Genomic DNA, 26,827 nt, shown 5'->3' with positions numbered 1-26,827 from the left:
CCCAGCCCCAGCCTGCCCCAGCCCCAGCCCCAGCCTGACCCGGTCCCGGTCCCAGCCCCAGCCTGTCCCCGGAGCCTCCCGGCTGGCCGGAGTTTACCCAGCACGGAGGGGCTGCACCGGGCCGCTTCAGAAAGCAAAGAACAAATAGTTGAAGACGCTCGAGAATGCGTGTTTTAGGGTATTCAGGGCTGTCGAAAACCTTTTTCTCCTCTGCTCTACGCTGCCCCGCTGTTGACTCATCTCTGGAGATGCCCTCGCTTATTTTGCTAAAAATCATACCCCTGTTTGCCAAGAAAAAGTCCGTTTACGGAAGGGCTGTCTGAATCTCCAAAACCTCACGGTACAACGAGCTCTGGAACAAGCGGAGCCCTTGGGATGCAAAAAATTCAACAAAACCTAGCAGCAGTCACTCAGCAGTAAACAAAACCCAAGAGTACCTAACATTAATGCTACCAAGAACTGGTCACAGCCTGGAAGAAGGAAAGGGGATGGAGAGGTTCTCTGTTATTCAGGTTCCTTGCCATAACACCTTTTGTGTTGCTGTTGGTTTTTTTCAGCAGTCAGAGGGGCATGAGTTCTCATTCTATCCTCCCATACCAAGAACTGAGTTAGCAGAAGATGCTATTTCTTTAATTTATCATACCAAAACAGAACATTGCAAATTTTATCAACAGGTGGGCAGCAAATCTGAGTGAAAATATACGGAAAATTCCCTCACAGTCAAATAATATTTCATTATATTTTAAAATACCAGTATTTTGGATTAGTACACCCCTAGTGTGTGCTGATTTCTAAAAATCATGGGAAATGAGTGATTTCTAAGAATCACAGCTCAGGAATGATGCTGCCACCACCATGCCCCTTCCCATGAGACCAGCACTATTGGAGTGGCTGCAAGCCTCAGGCATAAGGGGCTCAACCCCCATCCCAACCCATGGGGGATCTTGACCTCCAAAAACTCTACCTGGACACCTGGACATCCACCTGAGGTGACATTATTGTCTGTGTCCTGTTCTCCAGCCTTGAGGCCAACAACATCTCATGACATGCCATGGTACAGTGGAGCCCTCCTCCCATTCTCTGCCTCACAGATGCTGACCAGGGCAGGGCACTGCCTGAAACCTGATTCTTCACAGGGGACAGGGCAGACATAGTCACCTAAATGTGAGAGGGTGAAGGACAGCTCTTGTTCACAATTATTCATTAAAATTTTGCTCCATGCAAACCCCCTTAGGGCATAGTTTTACTGCGATGCAATCTGTTCTTATTACACCTTATGAATTTTATTCCTCATCTATGTGAGACTTGTACAGTGCCATAAAATGGAGAAATATAATTCCGGGTACTAGAAATTTAAAATGAATGCTGTAGACTGGAAGGCTCCATTACCTGTTATTACCATTAACAGCACCTGCAAGTGCTGTACGTGCTGCTTTTTGCTCCAAGTATGGCTGCATGGTCTTCTCTGAGACTCTAAGCAGAGACTTCAAACTCAAGAGCAGACAGACATGGCACCACTACCACCTATACTCCCAAGCAGGGCTGAGCACTGGCAGCCAGGCAGTAGGACTGACCAGTCTCCTCTCTGCCTTGCTGTGCAAAGCAGAGAGGCAGGACTGTTTCACAGCAGTGAGCAGAGACAGCCTGAGCAGCAGAGAAGAGATGGCTCCCATTCCTATCCCAGCTTGCCAAGCCAGTGTGTCAGCCATTTTGCTGCCATCTTTTCAGGAATAAATATCCCAGAGACCCCCAAAGGTCAATGACAGGCACAGTGTTTATCCAAAGAGACACTACCTCTGTGCAGGGAAATTCTTATTTGATTAACTTACAGTTCTTTGATCTAATTCTATTTAAAACATGCTATTGCTAATGTAAAGCAAGTGTTAACATTTAACACCACTCTGCTTAAATATTCAGAACAATTTCTTTTTGTGTTGGAGAATGCATTGACTTTTTCAGCTAACGGGATTCTGCATTCTTCCCTGAAATACTTCCAAAGTCTAGGAAGCAGTTTAAGAGAAAGGTAATGCTTCAAAAGCCAATTCAAAGAAACAAAAACCACAGCAAAAGCCTAAGTAAGGTGTACATACTAATGAACAAGTCCACAGGGTTCAGCAAGCCCAGTGTCTGTCTTGTCTGATAGCAGGGTTCCAGTCTCAGTGTCCCCACTGCTGGCCATCCTTCCCATGTCCCCATCAGAGGGTAAGGCAACAAGGCAGAGATGTCCTGCCAGCTTCCCAGCTGCTCATCTCAGAGGTCACAAAGGACAGAATAAGAAGCCTCTGTTGCAGAATGATGACTTTCCTCCCAGACATGAGGGTCCAAACACAACTTCAGAGCCAGAGGGTTGCCCCAGGCTCAGTGCTGATGAGTGCTGCCTGTGCCGAGGCTGAATTCTTTGGCTTCAGTCCAGTACTTGCATAGTAGTCAAATAAAACAAGAAACAACAAGAGTTAGCTGGTCTGTGGTGCGTGTTTGAAAGCTCCTGTGCTTGAAGTTGTGCATGGCGAAAGAAAGAAGTAGCCCTCTTTGCATACTTTTAAAATGACTGTATCCTTGTTTGGTGACTGCCTTGACACTCACTGTTTATTTTCAAAAATGTGTCATTCAGATGAGGAAACCCCGTTGGCCATCAACCTCTCAGACAAGAAGTACTACAAAAATCTAAGTTGTTACATAATAGCACTTATTAATATTTCAGTCTCAGTCTACAGACTGTTTCTGGAATAGTTAATAGAGCAACACTGAACTTCATGCTAATGCATCTCACAGAAGCACTTCAATATAAAAGCTTCCTCGTGCATTTTACAAGGACTATGAGGGAGCTGCAGCATACACCTGAAATTGCTGCCAGTCTTGACAGAAGCACAGCCCACAAGATGAAAACCCAACCCCGTGCTCCCATGCTGTGACTGATCCATGCAGGAAAGGAGATTCCTTCATAAAACTGTGTCCGGAATTAGTGTTGTTTTCTAACTAACCAGAAATGTCCACACTGATATCTGTAGTGTAATAACCACATGTCACATCTAACATGACAATCAGTGACTCGATGGATACTGAAATACTCTGGGATATGAGGAATCTTTAGTTAAACACTTATTCATACAGCACAGCGCTTCTGATGAGTGCACAGACTTAGTATAACGGGCAAAGTCAGCCCAAGAAGTCACACTCTTTCTTCTCTGCATGCATTCACAGGCAGAACTGCAACACTTCATTTCTGTTAACTGATTATGTGTCTCTGCTACCTTTTTTCCCTGAAATGGCATTTAATGTGAGAAAGAAGGAGTGAACTATTGGCAGGAAAAATCACCCCAGGGCTGCCCATAGATACTGCAGTATCTCAAGCAGTACTTGAGATCTGCTTCCATTTCACTGTGAGTGGGGTGCTGATATCAGCTGGAGAAAACAACACAGTGTACTCTAGAAATGCTAAAATATATCTGAGAACAAACTATCTACTTATGGCTGGCTTTGCTGGGCAAGACAACAGTGTGAGTTTCTCCACACCACCTTGGCATTAAGAGTATTACTCCATGAGGCTGTGCTGCAGTGGTATAGTTGAGGATAAATTCAGATGAACAGCACTTTCATATTTGTGTTCCCATAAATAAATGTCAATAAGTAAACAAACAAATAATAAATGAATTAATAAATATACTAATAAATAAATAAATAAACATGTCTATATATAAAACAGGACTGCTGATTTACATCTTAGAATGCACACCCTGCAGTGAGTTGTGAAATAGGTCTGTGATGTTGTACCTGGCACAGCATTCTCCAGGCTTGGATTGAACCTGCTGTTCTCACACAGTAATCAGCCACTTGATCTTCCCGAAGTGACCCATTTCCCTTTTATTGTTAGTTGTACTTATCTCGTTATTTCACATCTAAAATTTAATAGCAACTTGACGGCCTCTCTTCATTAGAAAGCACTGGTCCTATGAGAACAAAACAGCTTCCTATCCACTAGAGGAGCACATTTGTTATTAACATTAGTGACATGTAGTTAAAAGAAGCAGGAAACTCCTGTTTTCAAGTCACAGAAGAAAAAAACTCAGGCATCTTCTTTCAGCTTTCTAATCTCTGGACTCCCTTCTATAATTCTGCAGGTAGAAGAATAGTTCAGTTTGCTGGATTATGGCCTTATATACGCAGTATATCCTGGGTACTGAAGTCCTATCCACATATCCCTATCCTACCCAGACATCTTATATTTTTTGCCTGTCTCTGCCTTTACAGATGCCTGCACAGCAGCTCCTGTGCTAGAGGCTTTCTCAGATTCAAGTAGATCAAAAATTCACATGCAGGGAACCCAAAGCTGTGTCTAAGATGAAGCTGTCACTTAACTTCATGTGTTTTGAATCCTATATCTGGGACCAGGACTTTTAAAAGCAAAAGTTCATTGCTTGCTGTTTTGGAAAAATGTTTTATGTTTGAACATAGACATTTGTTTGAAAGTTGTTTGCTGGGATTACTACAGGCTGCAAACTCTTTCATATAGGGCATGAAACAGCAGGACTCTAGAGCAGCCAGAAATACTTCCCTCTGGCTCGGTGGCACTTTGACTTTCTTCCTGAGGCTGTGCTGGGGCGCCGAGGCTCTGCAGCCCATCTGTGCTGGGGCTGCCAGGAATCAGACCGGGGCAAAAGGAAAATAGTTTCTGTGAGATTTCTGCATCGCCAGGAAGCGAGATGGAGACGGCTAATAGCGGCACGGAATTACAACAGAGGATTGTTTCACTGGAGAGCCTGATACTGATGTGTTCTGGAGGAAAGTCAGCTGCTGTGTCAACTGTCTGATAGTGAGTTTTAAAAATGAACACTGCTACGCTGAGCTTCTTATGCATGAGAGACAGGCTCACACACACCCTTGAAGACAAACTTCAAACTGGGAGATGAGTCTTCTGAATAGTACATGATATACTTTTCTTCTCTTCCAGTGTCTCTGTTCCAGCATCAGAGGAATATCCATTTGCATTTTAAGACCCACATGTTCAATGGATAGTACTGCTACATAAAATACCTTCTGATTACAAGAACATCAGTGGCCTGGTCACAGCACAGAAACAGAGAATTAGAAATGATGTGCAGGAGTACAACAGTAATACATTTAGGGAACAAAAGGATGGCAGGGAGGTGACTGACTGACCAGCCACTCAGGCAAACTTATGGGAATAAAGACACATGCAAAAAGCCAGGAAAATGAGGGCCAGGGCAAGAAAGTGTGATTCATCTCATCATTTCTCCTGTGGAGGTGCTCAGGATGTGAAATAAGCAAAATGAATAGTAACTGATTTGATAAAGGCTTCTCCAAGATCCTTTACTAAGCAATCATAAAAAACCTCAGCTATCACAGATAAAAAGGAAAAGGCCACTTGTGGTTTAATGACAGCTTAAAGACAGGAAACAAAAGTAGTAATAAATAATCTGTGTTCACAATGGGATTAGGTTCCCAGAGGATTCACACAGACATTAGTGTTGGAACCTGTTTTGTTCACTAGCCATACATGGTTTTTATAACGGGAACGAATAATGAGTTGGCAAAATATAATGATGATACCAAATTAGCCTGTCAGTCAAAACAGAAATTGTCTGTAAACACTGAAGGTGTTTACTACAATATTGACCAAGAAGGCCTTAAAATTTTAGCTTTTAAGAGCTGATAAATATACAGGACAAAAAGCACCCTAAAGATAACACAGTGCACAGTGATGAGATTTAATGGAGCTGTTATCACTAAGGAAACAGATCTTGGATAGCCTTATGAAAATCCAATACAAGTGCTCAGTAGGAACAAAAATAAAGCAAAGTGGATTTTAAAACTTTTTGGAAAAGTAATTGAGTGCAAACCAACAAACACGGTTATGCTATTACAGATGTCTGCCCACCATCTGATAATTATGAGGTCTTTTCTCACAGTGGATAAAGTTGGGAGCATAAGTGGAGGTAGGTTCAAAATGAATGAACATAAACAGTTCTCCATATATGCATAGCTGACCCCTGGAAATCATTGTTAGAGAATACTGTGGTTGCCAGAAGTTAGCAGAATTCAAAAAAGAATAAATTCCCTGGAAGAAAAATTCAGCAAGGGCCATTAAGCACAAAATTCCAGCTGATGGCTCAGGACCTCCTTGAACCACGTTCAATGCAGGTAGGATATACAACATGTAAAAAATCAAAATGTATGCCTATCCCAGCATTATATTTTTCCAAAAATAGCTGCATCTGCCCACTGGCCAACACATGATACTGGGTTGGTCTGACCTGTGGCCACCCCACTGGGCCTGTTCTGTGCAGGAGTGGGCAGTCTGTATTGTCACCTGAGCTAACCAGATGTACCACCCCACGGCCTATTTAAATGTGGGCTGCTAACAGCACCGCTAGTGCATAAATGCATCAAAATAACTGCTCCTGTGGTCTGTGGCTGCAGCCTGAGGAATGACAGTATTTCCCTGGGCACAGCCTGTCTGTGCCCTCCTGTCACATTTGCTGGTGAAGTGTAAGCTGCTGGTCTGTTGGCCACAATGTCGGGCTCAGAGGATGTGACCTCTCTGTCCCTTCTGCTCTCCCAGGGGCTTGGAAGGGACCAGGAGCTCCTGGATGATTGGTAAGATCATTGGTCAGTTGTTTCATCCAGTGCTTGACTGCTAATTTAGGCATTATGGTCTCGGTCCTGTTCAGTTTTTAAACACTTTTCCTCAGTAAAACCACACCAGCGTATGAATAGGGACTCCATTGGCCTTAGCTGAACTCTTCACAAACCAGGAATAGCCAGCATCCCACACTGTGTAAAGTCCCTAAAGACAGTGGTTCTCAACAGCAAATTAAGGAAAAAACACAACATTTGGGTAATGAAGCTCAAAAGAGAGGAAGACATTTCAGGCAGCAGACCTCCTCTGCTAAAGTATTTGGAGAGTATTATGACAGAAATGAGCTAAAAGTAGTTTCCATACCCTTAGTGCAACTCCATCTGCCGAATCTATACATGAGTTCCTAATACTAAACCCACAGGAACTCTGTAAATATATTTAAGTAGTGGTGGTCTTACACACATCCTAATCTCACAGTCTCACTAACAAAGTGTTTGGATAACACACTGATAAGGTAAAGAAGTGTTTAGATAAACTTAGTTTCCTATAGTTACCCAAATACATTGTAAATCCCCACACAACCCTACTGCTGGTATCACTCACTCACAGACAAATATTCCTGCCTGAGCTGAAGGTTCATGCCTTTGCTGATTTCAGGTAAGGGCTTTGCTATTTATTTTCATTCCAACAGGACTCCAGTACTATTATGATCAAATGGGCAAGAGATGACATATTCAAGTTTTGATCTGGTTTTGACAGATTTTTTTCCCCCTCTCTCTGTGCTAGAGAACCAGTGCCAAAGACAGATTTTGTAAAAGTTTTTAAAATACAAGGCAGAACAGAATAATTTTTGGCAACACTATTTCAAATACAGCAGCAGGGGACTGGTGTATGGGAACATGAAATTCTCCAGGCTCCTTGAAATCAATGAATACTTGTTGCATGATTTCAGTCTCTGGCCCAGTAAGGCAGACAGACACGATGGTTAGGATACAGGACTAGCTGGAAGTGACTGGCTGAAAGACTTCAGGGAAGTTGTATAACCTGTCTCTGCACACCAGTTTCCTGACTGATAACAGTAATCCTTGCCTTTCTTAACTATTTTGGTACCTATATGTAAAAAAAGAGACACAATTTTGTAGAAAGATTAATTTTCCTTACAAGCAATATCAGTCCACTAGAAGCAGGCCAAAATCTATTGTAACTGCATGAGCTAAGGAGAAAATAAATACCCTTTAAAATGGTCTTCCACCTGCAGTGGATTCCTTCAGATGAGACACTTATTGCCTGAACTTGCAGAATGCCAGAGATTTCCTAATGTGTTTATTAAATGCATGTTATCAGATCTTATCAATTCTGTGTAACAAGGGTGAAGGGTTGTACATGTGGCTCTGCAGAGCAATGTGCACGAACCAATAAACTGAGTTTGGACTCTAGGGCTGGACTGCAGCCTTGCACACAGGGAAGTACTCTGTAGGGTACATATAAAGTATTTTGATCACTGACAGTTGAATTGCTCTTTTTTTAGTCTACAGTCCCTAAGCCATCACCACCAGGACAGCCACTAGGTACAGCAAAGCCGTTCCTTCGCTGTTTTTTCTTCCTGGAGACCCAGGACAGTTGGGGCTTTGGCTGATGCATGGGGAAGGTTTAGGTTATGGCGGGGTGGAAACTGTTCCTGGAGAGGGATGTCCTCTGCAGAGGCTGGTGACATGTTCTGCCTGTCCCATCTCCCTAACACAGCAAACTGGATTAAGCCTTGTGGCAGCCACTGTCCCTGGTGCACTGTGGGGACATCTGGTGTGACATGTGGCAGTTCTGTGCTGCTGCTCCGAGGACGAGTGGGGGCACTGAGTACAGCACTGAGATCTGTCCCCGTGGGGTCAGGGTATGGGGCTGTCCATGCCCTGCAGAACATGGTGCACATGACATTTTCTTCCCTTCCCCAGGTCACCAGAACCAGGACAAAGGCCCAGTACAACAGAGAATCTGGTCAATGTCCCAGCTTTAAGGTTGAGCCACCACCTCACAGCAAGTGTGACCAACACACCTGCACACTTATCTGGCTGCATAATATCAACCACACTGGTGTCTGATTAGCTACCTCACAAATAAAGAAGCTGGGGGAATATGAGACGTGCATGGATCATTTATTCCTTACCCAAAGCTAGAATTTAGCACAACCCATAGCAAGTGTTGGGTATAGACCTGTCTGTTTGGAGCAGAAAGCATGATGCCTATAGCTTTTAATCCCAAATTATTTATTCATATCATAAAATTTAGGAGTATAAATTTTATATATATATATATATATATATATATATATATAAATTAACAAAAATAAAAAGCCCAAAAAAATCCCCACAACAATTCCTGGCAGAACTTCAACAATAAAACAGTAGTGGGACAGTTTACAATATTCATATTTATGAACTGGACAAGTCTCTGGACAGGATTTTTTGTCTTCTAGCAACCAATTGCTCCATGCATAATTTAAGCATTTCATTTTTAGACTCCAAATTTCTTGCATACTTCTTTTCACTCACATTTTTGCACTGTGCTACATACACACCACAGAGCAGATGTGTCTCACTGGATAAAGCTGCAGGCTGTTGGACTTTTTTTTACAGAGTGGAAACCCACCAAATAGCACAAGCAACAGAGAGGAAAGGGCTTCCTGGAGCTCCCTGTCCAGCCACTATGCTGCTCCTTCTGAAAAAGGGCAGGCAGCCTGCAGCTTTCTTCCCCCATAACCTGCCTTTGGAGAATGCTTCCAGTGTACAGGAAGGGCCAGAAAAAGGCTTAAACCTGCAGCAATGCAGGCAAGATGAACTATTTTCCAGTAAACATTCCTTTCTTCTCTGCAAGTCTCCAGTACAGGTGTACTTCCCTTCTCCCCTCTCTAGCTCACACATTCCCTTGCACACCCTCCCCCAGCAGCCACTTACCAAGACTCTTCCTCTGTTGATTCCCCCTCTGCTCGAAATAGGCACACCAAGAAAGTTGGTTGATAAGTTCCATTCCAGCTGCGAATTTCTTTTTACTCTCTCAATTACAGAGTGATGAAAATACTGCTGTCTGCCCTAATGTTTATCCTGGCATCCTATCACATCCTTCTTACAGGCTTTCTCCCTGTCCTACTGTCTGAATATACAGCTCTGTTTCAAGTCAACCTCATGGTGTTCCTCATTTGTTGTTGTCTACTCAAGGTGTTGCTCCATGTTTATGGAATGTAGTTTTACTGGAAAAATTCCTTGGCCAAAATCTTCAAAAGGAACTACTCATCTTGGGTCTATTTTCCATGACACTTGAAAAGCTCTGACTTTCTGGGAAGGTTGGTTTCCTCAGTCTGGACATAAGACCTCTTTGAAGTATCTCAAGTTGGGCAACAAATATTGCAAAACTGAAATTGCACCTGACTTGTGAAGAAGGTTGGTCCTGTATATTTGCCAATTTCTTTTGCCTCTTGTTCCATCAGATTTTGACAGGGCAGTGCTGTTCTTAGCTACAGAGACATGAAATTAAGGCAAAACTGGGTCCTGAAAGAAGTTTTCAGACCATGCTGCTGTGGAGTTCTTTTACTCCAAGCCAGAATTCATTGTATAACCTGTAAGTGCTCAGGATTTGCATATATGTAGCTGAGACTGGAATTGGCTTTAAAGTACTTTGTATGTACTCTCTTCTTGGACTGCAAAAGAATGAAGCAAAGATTCATGTATTTCAGCCTTTATTTTTTCTCCTTTTATGTCCTGGGAAGCTTATGACAAACAACATCCTCACTGGTTCCTAATATGTTACCAAACATAATAGGTTGGATGATAAATTAAAACCAAATGGAATTCTGAATATTTTGCTTTCAAGCCACTATAGCAAGCCTGTATTGCTTTAAAAATAAACTTTGTTCCCACTTTGCTCAGATTAGTGGCACTTCACTTTTCTCAGACTAGTGACATGGAGGCAACTCTGACCATGACACCTGGGAATGACATGAAAATAACTTTTTAAAATAGCAATTGTGCTGTGAGGGATTACACGTCTGCAGAACATTTCAAACAGGAAACAGTCAGTGTGTCTCACAAACTTAGGTGTAGCTCAGCTAGGAAGTGCAGAGTCACATCATAAACCTCCCGTTTACTTTGCTCCTAATTGGCAGCCCTCTTAACAACACCAGCAAAGAACTGTTTAATGAAACCTGGAAGCTAAGAGGTCATACCATAAACTTGTCATGTTATAATCTTTCCTAGGCATTCACTAGCAGCTGTTGTGAAAATCAGGACACCTGAGCCTTTTGTGCTGACCAAGGGCACAGTAAAATAAATATTCATACATCAAATAACTACCTACTAGTTTGAAAAGTGAACCTCGAAATGCAGTTTAAAACATGCATTATGAATTCTGCATGGATGCTGCCCCTGTTGCTTAGCTAAGACTGCTAGGGTTCACAAGTGAAATCATGCAGCTTTTATTACAATGAATTAAAAATGTTATCTAAAGATGTATAATTCCCAATCTGCCTCTCCAGAATAAACTGGAAATTAAGAAATACACTTATGCAAGGTTCAGGTACACTGGCAGGTTACTGTCAAATCATGTACCTCTAAGTGCATGTACAAGTGCCACTGAAGTCTCAGGTGCCTCATCAGCTCCTTCTCCTGCTTTGCTGACTTGAGCAGGTAGCTTATAATGAAGCCAGAGATGTTATGAGCAGCAGTCTCTAAAATTAAACTTCAGCACTGCTAGTGGCTCACTGATTTCCATATCAAAGGCACTTAGGTGGCAGCTGAAGAGATGGCTTTTCCCAGTCTGTCACTGCAAGCAGGTCTTTGGTGCTGTCACTTGGCTAGGATTATGGCAAGGAATAAGAACCATCCTAGGGCAATTCATTCCCCTTGTCTCACACATCTATTTCAGGATGACAGGACTGGCTTTCAGAGGTACCTATTTCTGTCTTGACTGTAAAGGACCTGGTGCGACTAACTCAGTCCTTTTAGAAGGCATCCCCACTAGACTCACTGCTTTCAAGTCAGGGCAGATGCTTTTCACTCTGTATGTTATTTATAACATGAATCAAGATTGTGTGGATAGAGCATAAAATAGAGCCTGGATTCTGAAGACCAGAAGAAGCCTAAGTGGAAAAGGAATGAGTATTTCTTTTCTCAAGTATTTCTGTCAGTTGGTACAGCTTAGTTGACTTGGCTGCTACATTTCCATTTTGGGATCCAACCTAAATCTGGAGTTAAAGTTGAAGCTATGCTCCCACAGGGCTGACAGGTACATCAATATCTGTGTCACACAGCTTGGGAAGCCAGAGAAATGCCAACATGGATTGTATTCACACCTTCATTGGCAAGACAAGTCTAAGGATGCTGTCCTTGGGATAGGAGTCTTTGCATCTAATATTTCACTAGCAGGGTCTGCAGAGAGAATGGCTGGAAACTGTTATGTGCTATGAAACCCAGGGAAGAATTAAATGTTAACTTCTTCCTACTGGCTATTTCCTACTTATGTTATTGCTGAGTGTTTTATCCCCACAATTGTGTGAACATGTATGTTTTAGTCAGGCATTGACTGGCAAAACTGAGATGAGACTTCCGGTGTAAAACAATGCCCTCTATTAAAGAAGTAAGTCATCAAATAAGGGCATCTATAAATAGAAAGGGTAGTAAAAACAAATAGGGGAAAGCATCTGGTTTGCAACATCTTTGCACAATTTGCAGTAGCTAAATCTGGAGTCAATTAATGACCTGTTTATTTTCCAAAATTTCAGTAAAATGCCTTGGCAAAAACTTAATCTGTCTCTGGAGAACATCTTACTTCCTTCCATATGTTGCCCGATCTGTCACAGCAATAAACTTCTTCCCTGTTTCAAGATCCCTAATGCCTGCACCAACTGATGCTTCCCATTAAAGAACAGATAATGGTTCCAGCCCTCTACAAGTCAGGATTCTCCCTTAAGAGAAAGCAACTCAAAAGAGTACAAGAGCGAGTGCCCTGTGTTACAGCCTCTACTGTGACCTAGAATCCAGAGATTTAAAACAGTTCCTACCTACAATTCATCCCAGCTGTTTTATAATCCCTCTGAATTTGATAGTTTCTTTAAAATGCTGCCATGCCATGATTAATGTATATGCCTTGGCTTTGTAAACACTTGTCCTGCTGTCCTTGTTTTTTAGGGTGCCTTCCAAAGAAACAGCTTAGGCCATTTGGTAATTACGCATGTTTATGGTTTTGTATAAAACAAACCAGATGTTTCAGAGTCAGTTTTATTTGGTGGTGTCTTGTCTAACCTAGATTCTGAAATGTATTTGTCCTCTATTTGAATCAGATTAGATAATGTATCTTCTGTTTTATTATATGCTGGAAATATGGATATTCTGGTGATGCTTAAGTTTTAGCTTTTGTATTTTCCAGATTCTGTACTGCATTGGTGTATAACTCTGGACTTCATATAAAGTGTTAGCAAGCTCTCTTCACAGTGTAGTTAGACAAAACAATCCTTTTCCAGCCCGAGAAGCAAGGGCAGCATTGCAGCTCCAGGTCCAAAAAGTATAAACAACAGGAAATTAAGGAGAGCAGTCTGGGAGGATGGGACCTCACAACCTGAAGCTGTAATTGGACAATTAACTCCAATATGTAAATGGACCCCAACTTATAAAAGTGTGAAAATGTGTGATCTGACATCCATCTTGGGTGTAGCCGTGGCCAGGCTCTTGTACTGCCCAAGGTGCATTCTTCGAAGGTCCTGCAATAAATATCTACTTTATTCCTTTAACACTCTCTTTGTTACAGGTAGCTTCTCAAGGCATCACTGGTACCTTCCTCTTTCTGATGAACCCACATATCCAACCATACTGATTTAACAGATAATCTTTTTTAACATAATGTATTGTGTGTTTAGAAGTTCAATATAACAAAACAGACTAGTCCACATGATTTGAACATTTAATAATTTAAATTTATAATTTAAGTGCTCTGCTTAATTCAGACCATAATCAAATTATCAGTTTTTTTCTGAAACAAAAGCACTTGGAGCTGTTAGGGATAGACAGAGAATGCAAATGTGATTACCAAAATACTCATTACCCAAGCTGATATAAAACTGTATGTTTCTGGTTCTCTGTGGACTAATGTTTCTTCATGTTCAGGAGTGATGGAGTAGATCAAGTCAGGATGATAAAAGCCACCCTTAAATCAGAATTCATAAACAGAGTGTTTATGCTGATTTTAGAGATATTGTTTATTTTTCTTAAAGTGACTGCCAGGAAAACCAACGATACAAATCTTTAGCTGATAATGAAGCTGTAAAAGTTCCTTCCCAGGAAAGAAACTGGGTGCGTCCCAAACCCCTCACCATGTGGCAGAAATTCACGTAGAGGCTCAATATATGTTTGGTTATGCATGTTTAGGGTGATTACTGATGTTTTGAATTTTCACTCTCTTTTTGGTAATACAATTTCCCAGTTTATTCAATGGAAGCTGGTAGGCTCAATACTGTCATGGGGCTTGAAAATTCTCAACTGAGAAAAGTAAGAGAAGATAGGATAAAAGTAAATGAAGTTATAAATAATGCAGAAAAGAGGAATCAGTTGTCATTTTCACCTTCCTATACCAGAAATACAGTGACGTTGAATAAAACTTTAAATCTACAAATTAATGTTTAGGAACTAAAATGTGTGCTACACATTGGTTTTACTTGCAAGTACATCATCTAAGTCACTAGTTACACTGTTACCCAGCAGACCACCACCCATTATTTTTCTTTTACTACAAACTCCTCTAGCAGCTGCTTATATTGTATAATTAGTTTCTGCTACTTTGTTTAGTGAGCTATTTTGAACATGAACTTTTACCTTCTCCCAGATGGTGATTTCCACAAGTGGAAGTGGTGCCAGCCTTCACTGAAAATCCTCACTTCTCTACATCAAAAAGGACACCCTGTGACTGTGGCAGGGGCCAGGATTTAACTCAGTGTAACTGAAATGATGAGCCTTGAGCCTCCAAAACCCACACCTAGCATGACAGCAGCTGGCTGGGGGCCACACATTTAAAATAAGCCCTTAGGGAGCACTGGTGACCAGGGTGTGGCACAGCAATGTGCAGGGGGGATACCGAGGTAGTGCCAGCCCAGGCAGGGAGCAGTGCTATCCCCTGGCAGAAAGCCACGGCCTCGCTCAGCTCCACACCCAGCACGGCTGGCACAGCTGCCCCGACAGCTCTGGCAGGAGCACGCTGCCACCCAGGTGCCACCTGCAGGGTGAGCCCTGCTCTCAGTGCCACTTCTGGCTGGCACCTGTGAGCACAGCTCTGGGAGGAACTTCAGGTGGAGGAACTTCTCTGCTTAATGACAGATCAACAGCCCACCTGAGGTGTATCTACACCTATGCCCACAGCACGGGCAACAAACAGGAGCAGCTGGAAGCCACTGGGCAGCAGGAAAACTACAACATAGTTGCCATCACAGAGACGTGGGGATGATTCAAACAACTGGAGTGGTGCGGTGAGTAGCTATAGACTCTTCAGAAGGGACAGGCGAGGAAAGAGTGGTGGTGGGACAGCTTTGTAGGTTAGAGAGAGCTTTGATGACCCAGGGCTGATGACAGTGATGATTGGGTTGAGTGTGCATAGGTAAGAATTAGGGGCAAGGCCAAGAAGGCAGACATCCTAGTGGGAGTCTGCTGTAGACCACACAAACAGGATGAAGAGTCAGACAAAATATTCTGTAAGCAGCTGAGAAAAGTCTCAAAATCACTGTCCCTTTTTGTCATGGGGGACTTCTGCTCACTAGACATCTGGAAACAAAAGAGTCTGGCACTTGCCATTATTAAACTTTATATTGTTGGTGATTGCCCAGCCCTCTATCAAGATATCTTTGCAGGGCCTCTCTGCCTCTGAGGAAGTCAACAGCTCCTCCCAATCTAGCATCATCAGCAAAACATAGTATACCTTCAAGTTCTGCATCCAAGCTGTTTATAAAGACATTGAATACCACTGGCCCCTCTGTCTTTTATTTGATGAAGGGAAAAACAGTGACAAAGGATGAGGAAAAGGCTACAGTACTTAATGCCTTCTTTGCCTCAGGTATTCAATAGTAAGACCAGTTGTCCATGGGGTACTCAGCTCCCTGAGCTGAAAGACTGGGCCAGGGAGCAGAATAAAGTCCTCACAATCCCAGGGGAAATGGTCAGCAACCTGCTATACCACTTAGAGACACAAGTTCAGAACCAGATAGTATCCACACCAAAGTACTGAGGGAGTTGGCAAAAGTTCTCACTGGACCACTTCCCATCATTTACCAGCAGCTCTGGCTAACTGGGCAGGTCCCAGTTGACTGGAGATCAGCCAGTGTGACACCAATTTAACAGAAGGGTGAGAAAGAGGATCCAGGACACTACAGGCCTGTCAGCCTGACCTCACTGTCAGGGAAGGTCACGGAGCAGATCATCTTGAGTGCTGTCATGTGGCACGTGCAGGATAACCAGGGGATCAGGCCCAGCCATCATGGGTTTATGAAAGGCAGGTTCTGCTTGACCAGCCTGATCTCCTTCTGTAACAAGGTGACCCACTTAGTGGGTGGGGGAAAGGCTGTGGATGCTGTCAACCTAGACCTTAATAAAGCTTAGTAAAACTTTTCAAACCTTTTTACTTCTTCTGGAGACACTGGCTGATCATGGCTTGGACAAGCACATTCTCTGCTGGGTAAAAAACTGGCTGGATGTCTGGCTCCAGAGGGCAGTGTAGAATGAAGTTCCATCCAGCTGGTGGCTGGTCACCAGTGGTGTTACCCAGGGCTTAGTATTGGGGCCAGTTCTTCTTAGTATCTTTATTGACAATCTGGACAAGGGGATTGAGTACACCCTCAGTCAGTTTGCAAGTGAGGCTAAGATGGGTGGGAATGCTGATCTGCTGGAGGGCAGGAAGGCTCTCCAGAGAGATCTGGACAGAATGGATCAAAGGGCTGATGTCAATTGTATGAAGTTCAGCAAGGAGAAGCGCAGTGTCCTGCACTTGGGTCACAACAACCCCATGCAGCACTACTGGCTGGGAAGCAGAAAAGGACCTGGAGGTGCTGGTCAACAGCAGCAAGATGTGAGCTAGAACGTGCCCAGGTGGACAAGAAGGCAAATGGCCAGCAGGTCCAGGGCAGGGATTATCCTGCACTCGGCACTGGTGAGGCCACACCTCAAATCCTGTATCCAGTTCCAGGCCCTTCACTGCAAGAAGGATGCTGAGGAGCTGGAGTGTGTCCAGAGAAGGGCAGTAGAGCTGGGGAAGGGTCTGGAGCACAAGTCCTATGAGGAGAAAAGGAGGCTCAGGGGAGATCTTATCACTCTCTACAACTGCCTGAAAGAAGGGTATAGTAAGATTGTGACTCTTCTCCCAAGTGACAGGACAAGGAACAGCCTCAAATTCCACCAGGGAAGCTTTAGATTGGATACTAGGAAAAATTTCTTCACTAACAGGGTTGTTAGGCATGAGGATGCCCAGGGAAGCGGTGGAGTCACCATCCCTGGAGGTATTAAAAAGACATGTTGATATGGCACTGAGGGACATGGTTTAATGGCGGACTTGGCAGAGCTGGATTAATGCTTGGACTTGATGAATTTAAAGGTCTTTTCTAGTCTAAATGATTCTATGACTTTATTTATAATTTAAAATATTTATTGAACTTGGGTGTGTTTTTAAACATTACTTCCTAAATTTCAAATGAGTACCATATGCATAATGAAATTACAATATTTTAATGTTACTCATGACTCTTTAGTTTTGTGCCTTGAGATAGTTACATATTTGTTTCTGAAGTAACATTTGCAAGTTGGGATTGTAGCAAAATATTTGCTAAAGAAGAGTGTGAATAGTTCACAGACTTGTCAGAATCCATCTGTTTGTGTCTATTAATGGGTGCATTCCCAGCTGTGGTCTTTCTAATGTAATAAATAAAAAGTTTCTTTCTTACTATAAATCCAATGGCTGAAATCTCCTTGTAAAATCGATTTATTTCAATAAAAATCTGTGCTTATGTTAAAGACATCTCTTAAAATGAGCAAGACCATGAGATGCCATTCACATATCATTTCAGCAGCCACCTGACACATAAGTGACTCAGTCTCAAATAATTTACTACAGCATTTTTTTTGATAAGCCGTGAAAGAGTATGCATCTGTGGAAGAGCATTCAGATCAGGATGAGGGGGACAGGGATGGGGGAAAAAAGAGGTGTATTCAGCAGAAGAATGAGAGGCACATCCAAAATAATCTAAAGGTTGGGACAAATGCTTAGGTCCTCACTCTTTCATGCAATGAATCCAACACAAATTTACACAGCTATGCAACACACTTTAGAGAAGTCCGAGCTATGAACCAATGCAGGAGGTCCCTAAATCTTTAAGACCCCTTTTGTTGCTGTATGTAACATAAGTGTATGTGTATATGTGTAATTTTTTGGTATATTGACTGAGAGAAGTTACATTTCTAACTTTGGTTTTGACTTATATCTTTCACCATCCTCTTAAGCTATCCTTTTCTGCAGCTGGCAGCTACCCTACGTTTCTTCATAAATTGTAGCAACAGAAAACTGTATAGAAAGACATTTCAAACTAATTTTTGCTCAAATTCAGACAGATCTACACATGATCTAAGGTACATTAGAACTATACTACTGTTCTGAGGCAATATCCCTTTAAATTCTTTCTACAACAAAAACAATACTCCAGTTTTGTGGCTGTCTTTTAAAGTGCTTCTGTGTCAAATGACCTGTGAAGGTTCAGTGCCTTTCTGCATCATCATGCCATGAAAAACCAGTCCTCCCCAGGAAACATTCCTTGGTTTATTGAACCACCAGTGCCATTCATTTAGCTCAGGCAACAGAAGAAATTAATTACCCTCACATTATTTTACATCTGTGACAGGTAAAATTTGTGAAGTACTTATAAAATTAAGCAATTATTTTGAAGTTAATGAACTTACCTTGCTGCTAAAGAAATACCTACGGTTTAAACAACTTTTTGCTAAGTATAAATTTTAAGTCATAGTGTTTTGATAGATTATGAATCAAATTCTTACAGCTTAAAAAAACCCCAACAACATTTATAAGTTCCAGTGCCTCCTCTTCCACTGTACTATAGCATGTTGCTGGATCTGTTAAAATGATGTCTGTAAAAAAGGTTTTATAGAAAATCTTTTCTGTGTACTTACTGTTCAATAGCAACAAAGAAAAAAAAAATCAGTATCTCTATGAAATGATCCATTGAAATGCAATTCACTCTGGTGTTTAGGCACGGCGGAGTATGTTTAGTTTTGATCACCATGCTAGCTGAAAACATCTTATTCTTTAATTCTTTTAAGTTTTGTTCTACACTGCTAGGTGTCTTGCTGCAGAAGCTCAGGAAATAAGGCTCCTGGGTGGTACTCTATCCTTGAGGACAGAGAATGCCTTGAATATTGCACTACCTTAATAAAACCAGCTGTTGTGTCTAATGCTGTGAGTGACGCACGATGTGTACACACGCTAATTGACATTACTGTATGTAAATTACTGCCCTCTACTGGAGTGACAGGCAGAGTGTTCCACGTGAAATTGATTGTTTTGTAAAGTAATTACATTGATTGGTGAAGCCTGGTGTTTTATGGAACCAAGTGCCATGAATTCCAGGTGTTCCCGACCCCCACTTGGAGCATAGCTGTTTGCTGCACACGTATCTGCATGCATTCAGCCTTTGCTGATTTACAATACAAGGTGCACCAGGTTGGCCTGATTGTCAAAATGGTTTAATTTTTTAACTGCAAACAGGACGTGCAAAGGAGCTACAGAAATGCATTCTTCTTGTGAATGCTCTAATGTCAGTCAAGGAACCTTCTACACTGTCATGTTTTTAAGCCTGTAATACTCAAAAGAAAATACCACAAATTCTTAATGAATTGAAAATAATATTCCCAAACCCAAATTTTCAAGAATCACAAGACAGACATCACTTATTTAAAATCATGGGGTTAGCTTGAAACTGACATTTTACAAAATGCATTTTTTTTCTTGGCTTTTCAGATTCTGAAGTTCACATTTTCTTTTTAAATTTGCTATGCAAATGTGCCTAAGTAGAAGTGAAAGCTGGGCTTCTCAATGAGTTGTTACTCAAGGAGAAGATTTTTAAAGGAGTTATGATATATAGCAGCATAAGATTTGGCCACGGTATGACAGGAAAACCAAAGAAAAAAGGAAGAGCAAGACAGAACATCTGTCTCTCAAGAAATCCAAGAAGTACAAAATATAAAAAGACAGATGTGAGTCAAAGCACTGCTGTGAAGCAAGGCCAATGCCTGGCAAGCATTGCACAAAATCAAATTGTTAAGTCATCTAAGTTCTCGGAATCCCTAGAAACATGACAATATGGGACATTTTGAAGGGTTTTTTTAATTAAAGCAAAAAGCAATAAGACAAAATTTAGAACTGAGACTTCATGATTCCTGAAACTAAAAACCACATCCTACTGTAGCTGGGAAAGCAGAAGAATGAGAGTCGAGGCTCCAGTGCCTTCCTGAGTCTAGGAATTTCAGATGCTTCAGAATTTGCTGGCCATCCACCAACAGACTATTGATGCTCACTAAGCAGCTAAAATTTTATTGTGGATATAAATGTTCTGACATAGGTATTATTATTAATAAAGTCACTTGTGTGGGGATATGGAAGCAGCCTATAGGCTTACAGTCATATGAATAAATACAAAAACACGTGGTAGGAAATAATTGAGAAGATACATTATTTAATATGCCATGACTGATATAAAGAAGCAGTCTTGGAATGGAAAATCATCATCACTGTTTAGTCAGACAAATACATTAAGTATTTTTATCAGTCTATATAAGCTCCTATATATCTTAGAAAAATATGAGCACTAATAAACAGATCTATCTAAATGTACAGGAACTTAAACAGTACTGTGTTATATTTACTGCTTCTGGAAAAATAGTACTATGATTTGTTTCCAATATTTGGTCTGCAAACATCAGGATAGGTACAGTGCTTACAGGAATAGTCCATAAAGTCACAGTGACAAGGTATCAGCCTTCCTGTCACAAAGAAGCATCTGAAGGTGGAATGAGCTGAGGGCATGTATATGCACAGAGAAAAAAAAGGACAAATAATTGTTTACTGAGAACTGAAAGAACCTTGTGAATGCTCAAAGAACCACAGAAAGCCAGTAGAAAAAACAAACAAAAATAACCAAACCAAAACCCAAACCAAACAAACCCAAAGCAACCAAAAAACTACTATAAAAAACATTGACATCATAACATTCTAGGGAAAAAAAGTATATTTTCTAAAGATTAATGTGTCACTGAAATCTGTGAACAGCCAAGCTCCAGAAAGAGGGAGACCTGTCAAGAATATTTTTTAAAGCTATCAAATAGAAACTGACTGATTCAAATGGTATTCAGTTCTATTGCCAGCACTGATTCCCCATTTTATCAGCTGTGATTTGTATCTCTTACTATCAGGAAATTAAGTATTCAAAATTGAATTTCTTTTAGGAAAATAATCCCTGATAAAACTCTCTCTGATGGAAGCAGTACCCATCCAAATACAAAATTTATGTACAAATCTAAAACCAGAAGATTAATGTTGTTGTCACCCTAGGAACCTCTGCTACTTCTCCACAATCACTCCAAATCTTATATGGCAAATTGCAGCAGAAACACGGGAATGAGTAAGAGAAAAATGCATCTTTCTCTGGGCTTTAAGACAGTGTGGAGTCCTCCATCACCCACCCCTCACAGTCTCATACTGATACAGAAATACTTGGCAGGTCAAGTATATTGGTATTTTCATAATTGTACTTCTGGAATTAACTTCTTGTTGCTGAGGGTCATGAGAGCCTGGCAGCAGCAGAACTAACAATGGTGGTATTTTGCCACCACTGCCCCCTTTCCAGAGTCAAACTTTCATGGAGTGCCTGGGGAAGAAGATGGAACTTACAGGATACTGACATAACCCACAAAACATAGGTGCAAAGAAAAGCCTCTTCATACTTCAATTAAACTAATCTAAAACCCCTCCTCACATTAATAGAGAATGTACTGCACAATTAATTTAAAAATATGAGCCCAATGAATACTTTTTTAGCTACTACATTTTCTTTAGGACTGAGAGCAGAAAATTTCCTGCCATGCCTGGCCAAATGAATCACTCATAAGTCACTTTCTTTCTTCCCTAAAGCACTCCATCATGAATAAAGAATGTCTTTCATAACTTTTCTCCTTGACAAAGGACAGTCTTTTCCCATTGATGGGGCTGGGTTAGGGAAGAATTTACACATATACAACTTATCAACATACATGAGAATCAGTATCTTGTATTGTCCAGTGCACTAGTGGGGACACAGACTGCAACATCTCTACTTTGCTTTCTAAAAATGTTATATTCATTCCTTTAAAACAGAACATAAACATATGCCCACCAAATACCACATTTTTCACATACGCATCTCCCACACTTTAATGGAAACTGATCTTGCAAAGTTATTTTATAAAAAAAAAATCCACCCATTTCATGATTGGTTTTAAAGCAGATTAATCTGCTACATTTGCACAAAGGTCTTAATTGAGAATAAACTTAAGTAATGTGATAATACCAAGATGCAGCAGACTCAAGGTTGGCTCCATGCTAGGACACCTGCCTTTGCTCAGGGGTTCTCAGATGGAGAAGTACTGGGAGCCTAGTACACATGTTTCCTTTGGGGTTTCCAGTGACTTCACCCCCCAAAAAACTTCAGCTTTGCAGAGTAAAAACTTCAAGTTCTTGAAAATGTTTCATTTTAAATGAAAACTAAAAACTATGAGAAAGCTATAGATTTGATGTTTTTTTAATTAGGCTGCAGAAACATAGCTGCTCTTGTCTCCATACAGGATGACAGAAAACTGCTAAAATTCACATAGTTCTGGTTGTGACCATTAGTTTTAGTTTTTTAAGACCCATTTTTCACTTCTGTATTCCCCAGGATCTACAGATCAGCAGGTGCCAAGGAGCACCATGCTGTCAGAGGTACAATTACAAACTTAGGCTTGCTCATTTGCACCCAATAATACCACAATAACCCAAAAATCAACCACAGATTACTTTTGAGAGGAGCAGGCCATTGCCTTGTCATCTTTGCCACATGCTGAATGTTGCAGTTACCTTCTACAACAAATTATTCTCCATTTTCTACCTATATCAGATAATGATCTATTTCATCTCTGATATAAATGCATTTCAATCACATTTGAAGAGACACCTGTAGCCGCTAATCAATTTATAAGGTCCTCTTGAACAGTTAAGAACACCTAAGAATAGGACTTCTAAAACCTTCCATTTAAAGGTCTTACTTTTGGCTTCTTTAGACTGAGATTTTCTTTCACTCACAAGCCTGCCTCATTCCTGCTTCAGTTCTGGAGTTTCAAGTAATCAATTTCTAAAAAACCATCAGTCCATGGTATGTTTTCCCATCATATATTTTCATTCTCCTTCATTTGAGACGTTAAATGCTCCATCCTTTGGAACAAAACCCTGCTACCTCACAGGGGAATTTCAAGAGTTTAGCGCTGGTGCCTGAAAAATCTGTCAAAAATTGGACAAGTTAAAACAGTTTGAAATCCCAGTCTGAGCAAAACACTGGAGGTGTGATGGAAAACTTGATCCCAAATTCCTTTTACCCAAAGTACGGCCAAGCCAAAAAGAAAGTGGGAGCATTTGAAACTGGTTCCCAAAACCACCCCAGGCAGTTGCTACAGAGTGCTCTGTAGCTGAGCTGGAACAGTGCTCAAAGGTGTCCTCTCTGGTAGGGCTGTCACAGCAGGCAGTAGAGAGGATGTAAATGGATAGATAAGAGGAATTGTACCAGAAGTGCTAGAGGAGATCAAGTAGGGATTTAATCTCTTTGAGAACACAGAACATACAAAGGATTGTGGGACATGAAGCTCGGGTGAGAAGAGATTTGTCAAAAAGACTGAGGGTGTATGTGTGCCACAGACACAGTGGAGGCAGCCTTACAGAGCAGAAATCCTGGCAGCAATCGGTGTAGACTTCTAAGTAACAGCTAAAAGCTGAACTTCAGAAACTACAGGCAAAGCTTTCTCTTATCAGAAGAATGCTGATCACAAAATTAATTTTGCAAACTTTAGTAAGTCTCAGAATTGAAGTCACCTGCTTAATTCTAGCTCAGCCCTCTTTCCACTAGGCACTAAGACAAAGTCTCATCTTCATCTGCAGTTTCCATGTGCAGTTTCCAAGAATCCCATCTGATAATGGGCAGTAGTCATGTATCAGCTCTGCTGAAGTTCTTTCAAGTGGGCGACAGAAAAACCCTCAATTTTCTGAGACTATGACAAGTAAATGGTGCCCGTGGCAGAGCACCTTCCATTCTTCTCTGTTTTACACCAAGTCACTTGAAACAAAATCTGACCAGACCACCAGGAACTGCAAATTACTAATTCCCTGGGTGCAGTACAGTTAGACCCCAAATGCTGATTTGCACAAAATGTTGTGCAACAGCAGCTACTGAGAGTCATAATTTGAATACTAAAGTAGATAATTCAAGTTCTAACTCTCGAGAGCTGATGTTGCTCGGGTTCAGCCTCATTTTGCCTCTTGTTTCTGTCTGTAAAATGGGAACAATGTAACCTTACAGTTTCTGGGAACTGACTAAAACATTAATGGTATGACATATGCAAGGCAGTGCTCCTAAGCACTCATGAACACCTGAGGGAATTTGTAATTCTGTGCTTAGTCCAATGTTTCAGAAAGCTGCAGTACAGCAGGCTCTAAGTTAAGAGATTCATCACTTTCTCCAGTTAATGAGGCTGAAAAATTCTGAGCAACAAAAAGGGTGAGGTGATCATGTCAGTCAGTCATGTCAGTCCTGACAATCCTACCCTTCCAGGGTGGCTGTGCATTACAGCAACAGGGGTCCTTTCCTCTGGTGTTTCATGACTTCAAAGTAATGAATTAAAAAACTAAATCTTTCTTTTATTTTATTTTATTGTATAGTAATTGAAAGAATGCCAGATAGAAGGTGGTACTTTCCCCTTACATACAAGGAATGGAAGAACTGCAACTTGTTTTGTTTTACTGTAACAGGTGATCATGATTTGAACAGGGATCTCAGAATTACCTTAGGTGATCACTATTACTGTTAAATACCCTAGTCAAATTCCTTAAGCAATGGTTTTCAATAATGGCGAAGTGGATCAGGATTACATTAAACCAACAGTATTTTATATAACTTTTCAGACTAATAGGTCCCTACAGGGAGTTAAAATTTGGATACATTTCCCATTCAGTTTTTGAATTCCAAATTAAACCATAAGCATAGTGGAAACAATGTAAAATACCTCTGCAAAAATTACGAAAAGCACAAAAACCCCCTAAGGGTGCAATTTTTGGCACTGTGGAGGGTACACCCATTGTTCAAAAAACAAATCCCAGTCAGTGAATCAGAAAAAGTGACTAAGAGCTGCTAGGCACTGTGGATCTGTCCTGAATAAGAGACAGGACGGAGCAGTCCTGTCCAGAAGCATGCCAGGAGCCAGGCTGCTGATCGTCACCTCTGCTGTAAAGGGTGAGGGAAGGAAGGAGCACACTGTAGCAGACTTTCTATGGACAACTTACTTTCCATAGCATCCCAACCATGCTCTCTGCCTCTTTGGGAGCAGCTTTGGGAGTCAAAGTTCAGTTCTCTCCTTGCTCTAGCCAGGATTCGGCTCCTTTCTCCAGCTCACACCCCTGCTGCCCAACAGGGCCCTGCTGCCCTCTGTTCCAGCACATGGATGTCAGGGCAGAAACTCTTCCAAAGGAGCACTTGAGAAAGCCCTGAGTAACCTGCTCTGCTCCCAGTGCTGATCCTGCTCTGATCTGGAGACTGGAGAATTCCCAAAACCTCATCCAATCCTAACCATTATATAATTTTTATGAATTATAAAAATGTGCTTGCTTTCTTTACACATGTATCGTGCACAACTGGTGTCCTGATCCTTAACAAATAGATAAAAGACTAAAGCAGACTAAAAGAGTAACTATTTAAGTGCCTGCAAAGCTGTCATCACAGTGAGGATTTAATCACAGGTTTTTATTTGGCTTGATGGTTGGAATATTACAGCACACTGATGGTTAAAACTGCATTTCATTTTGATCATTTCCCTTTAACATTAGTTACCAGTTACACCGCTGCTCCGACTGCCAGTCGGAGCTGAACTACAGTTACAACTTTGAGGAAAATGATGGAACTTTTTCAACTTTTTTTACAACTATCTACCTGATTGGGATCAAATCTATTGCAATGGAGAAGAAGTTGGACTGGCAATCAGCAAATAGTTTACATCAGCTTAAATTTCCTGCCTTCTCATTAACAAAAGCTGGATGAAGAGGCCAAGGAATATACACTACAACCACGCAGGTCAGCATGACAAACAAATATAAAAACAAGGACAAAAATGCCAGAGACAGGAAAGCAACACAACAAGAGAACATATCTGGCATCCACAGATATTTGTACACATTTCATTATGTCATCAGATAAGTAATTTAATTAAAGGGAAAGTGCATCAGTGTCTCACCAGAGTGTTATGAATAGCACTTAAATTATGGCAGTGCATAAACCCAGGACATTAGTATTCTATCCACCTTAAATAAAAAGTTTTGACTCCATCAATTTTAATACCCAGTTGCTTTAAGAAGTTGGCTACAGTATCATGGCAGCCTGCCCAGGTTCTTTGCTCAATCAAGCAATAGTTGTCTTTGACCAAAAAAGAAAAAAATAGCCAACAGTATCCTTGCTGAATGTCTGCTGGCATCTGCTATCAATGTAGGAAAAAAGGGAATTAAAAGCAAATTAGAACATTAAAAGTTTAGTACTTTGGTTAACCATAATATTACAAAATTAGTCATTTTAGTAATTCATTATTGAAGCTACCCAGTTTAGATTAATTTTTTAAAAAATTACCATGTGATTTTTTTATCTATTACTTTAATTGTATGTACATAAGAACTAATGTGCTGTAGACACAGTCTGAAAACCTGCATCATTTACCTCTGTATTATACAATACCAGCATGTCACAGTGCCCTAGGCAAGGTCACCAAAGTCCTAACAATGCTGTAAGGATGTGACAGAGGAATCCATCTTTGCAAATTACACTTCATTATACATGATCCTGCTCATAAATCTTGATGTATTGTTTTCTACTATAATAACTCTACCTTGCAC

General features: G+C 41.1%; 1 protein-coding gene across 6 annotated transcripts in view; it reads right to left on the bottom strand.

Moving 5' to 3' along the window:
• Positions 1-26,827, bottom strand: part of STARD13 (StAR related lipid transfer domain containing 13) — a 285,632-nt gene that overhangs the window by 113,963 nt on the left and 144,842 nt on the right. The window contains exon 1 of one of the 6 annotated variants that reach the window (XM_015623524.3): positions 9,547-9,728. The exons of the other annotated variants lie outside the window; for them this stretch is intronic. Coding sequence (XP_015479010.1) covers positions 9,547-9,619 — 73 coding nt within the window. The 5' untranslated portion in view covers positions 9,620-9,728. Of the gene's footprint in view, positions 1-9,546; positions 9,729-26,827 lie in introns of those variants that run through there. 6 annotated transcript variants of the gene reach the window in all.

Source organism: Parus major, chromosome 1, assembly GCF_001522545.3.
Source record: "Parus major isolate Abel chromosome 1, Parus_major1.1, whole genome shotgun sequence".
Lineage (NCBI taxonomy): Eukaryota > Metazoa > Chordata > Aves > Passeriformes > Paridae > Parus > Parus major.
This window is presented reverse-complemented; position numbering and strand designations above follow the sequence as displayed.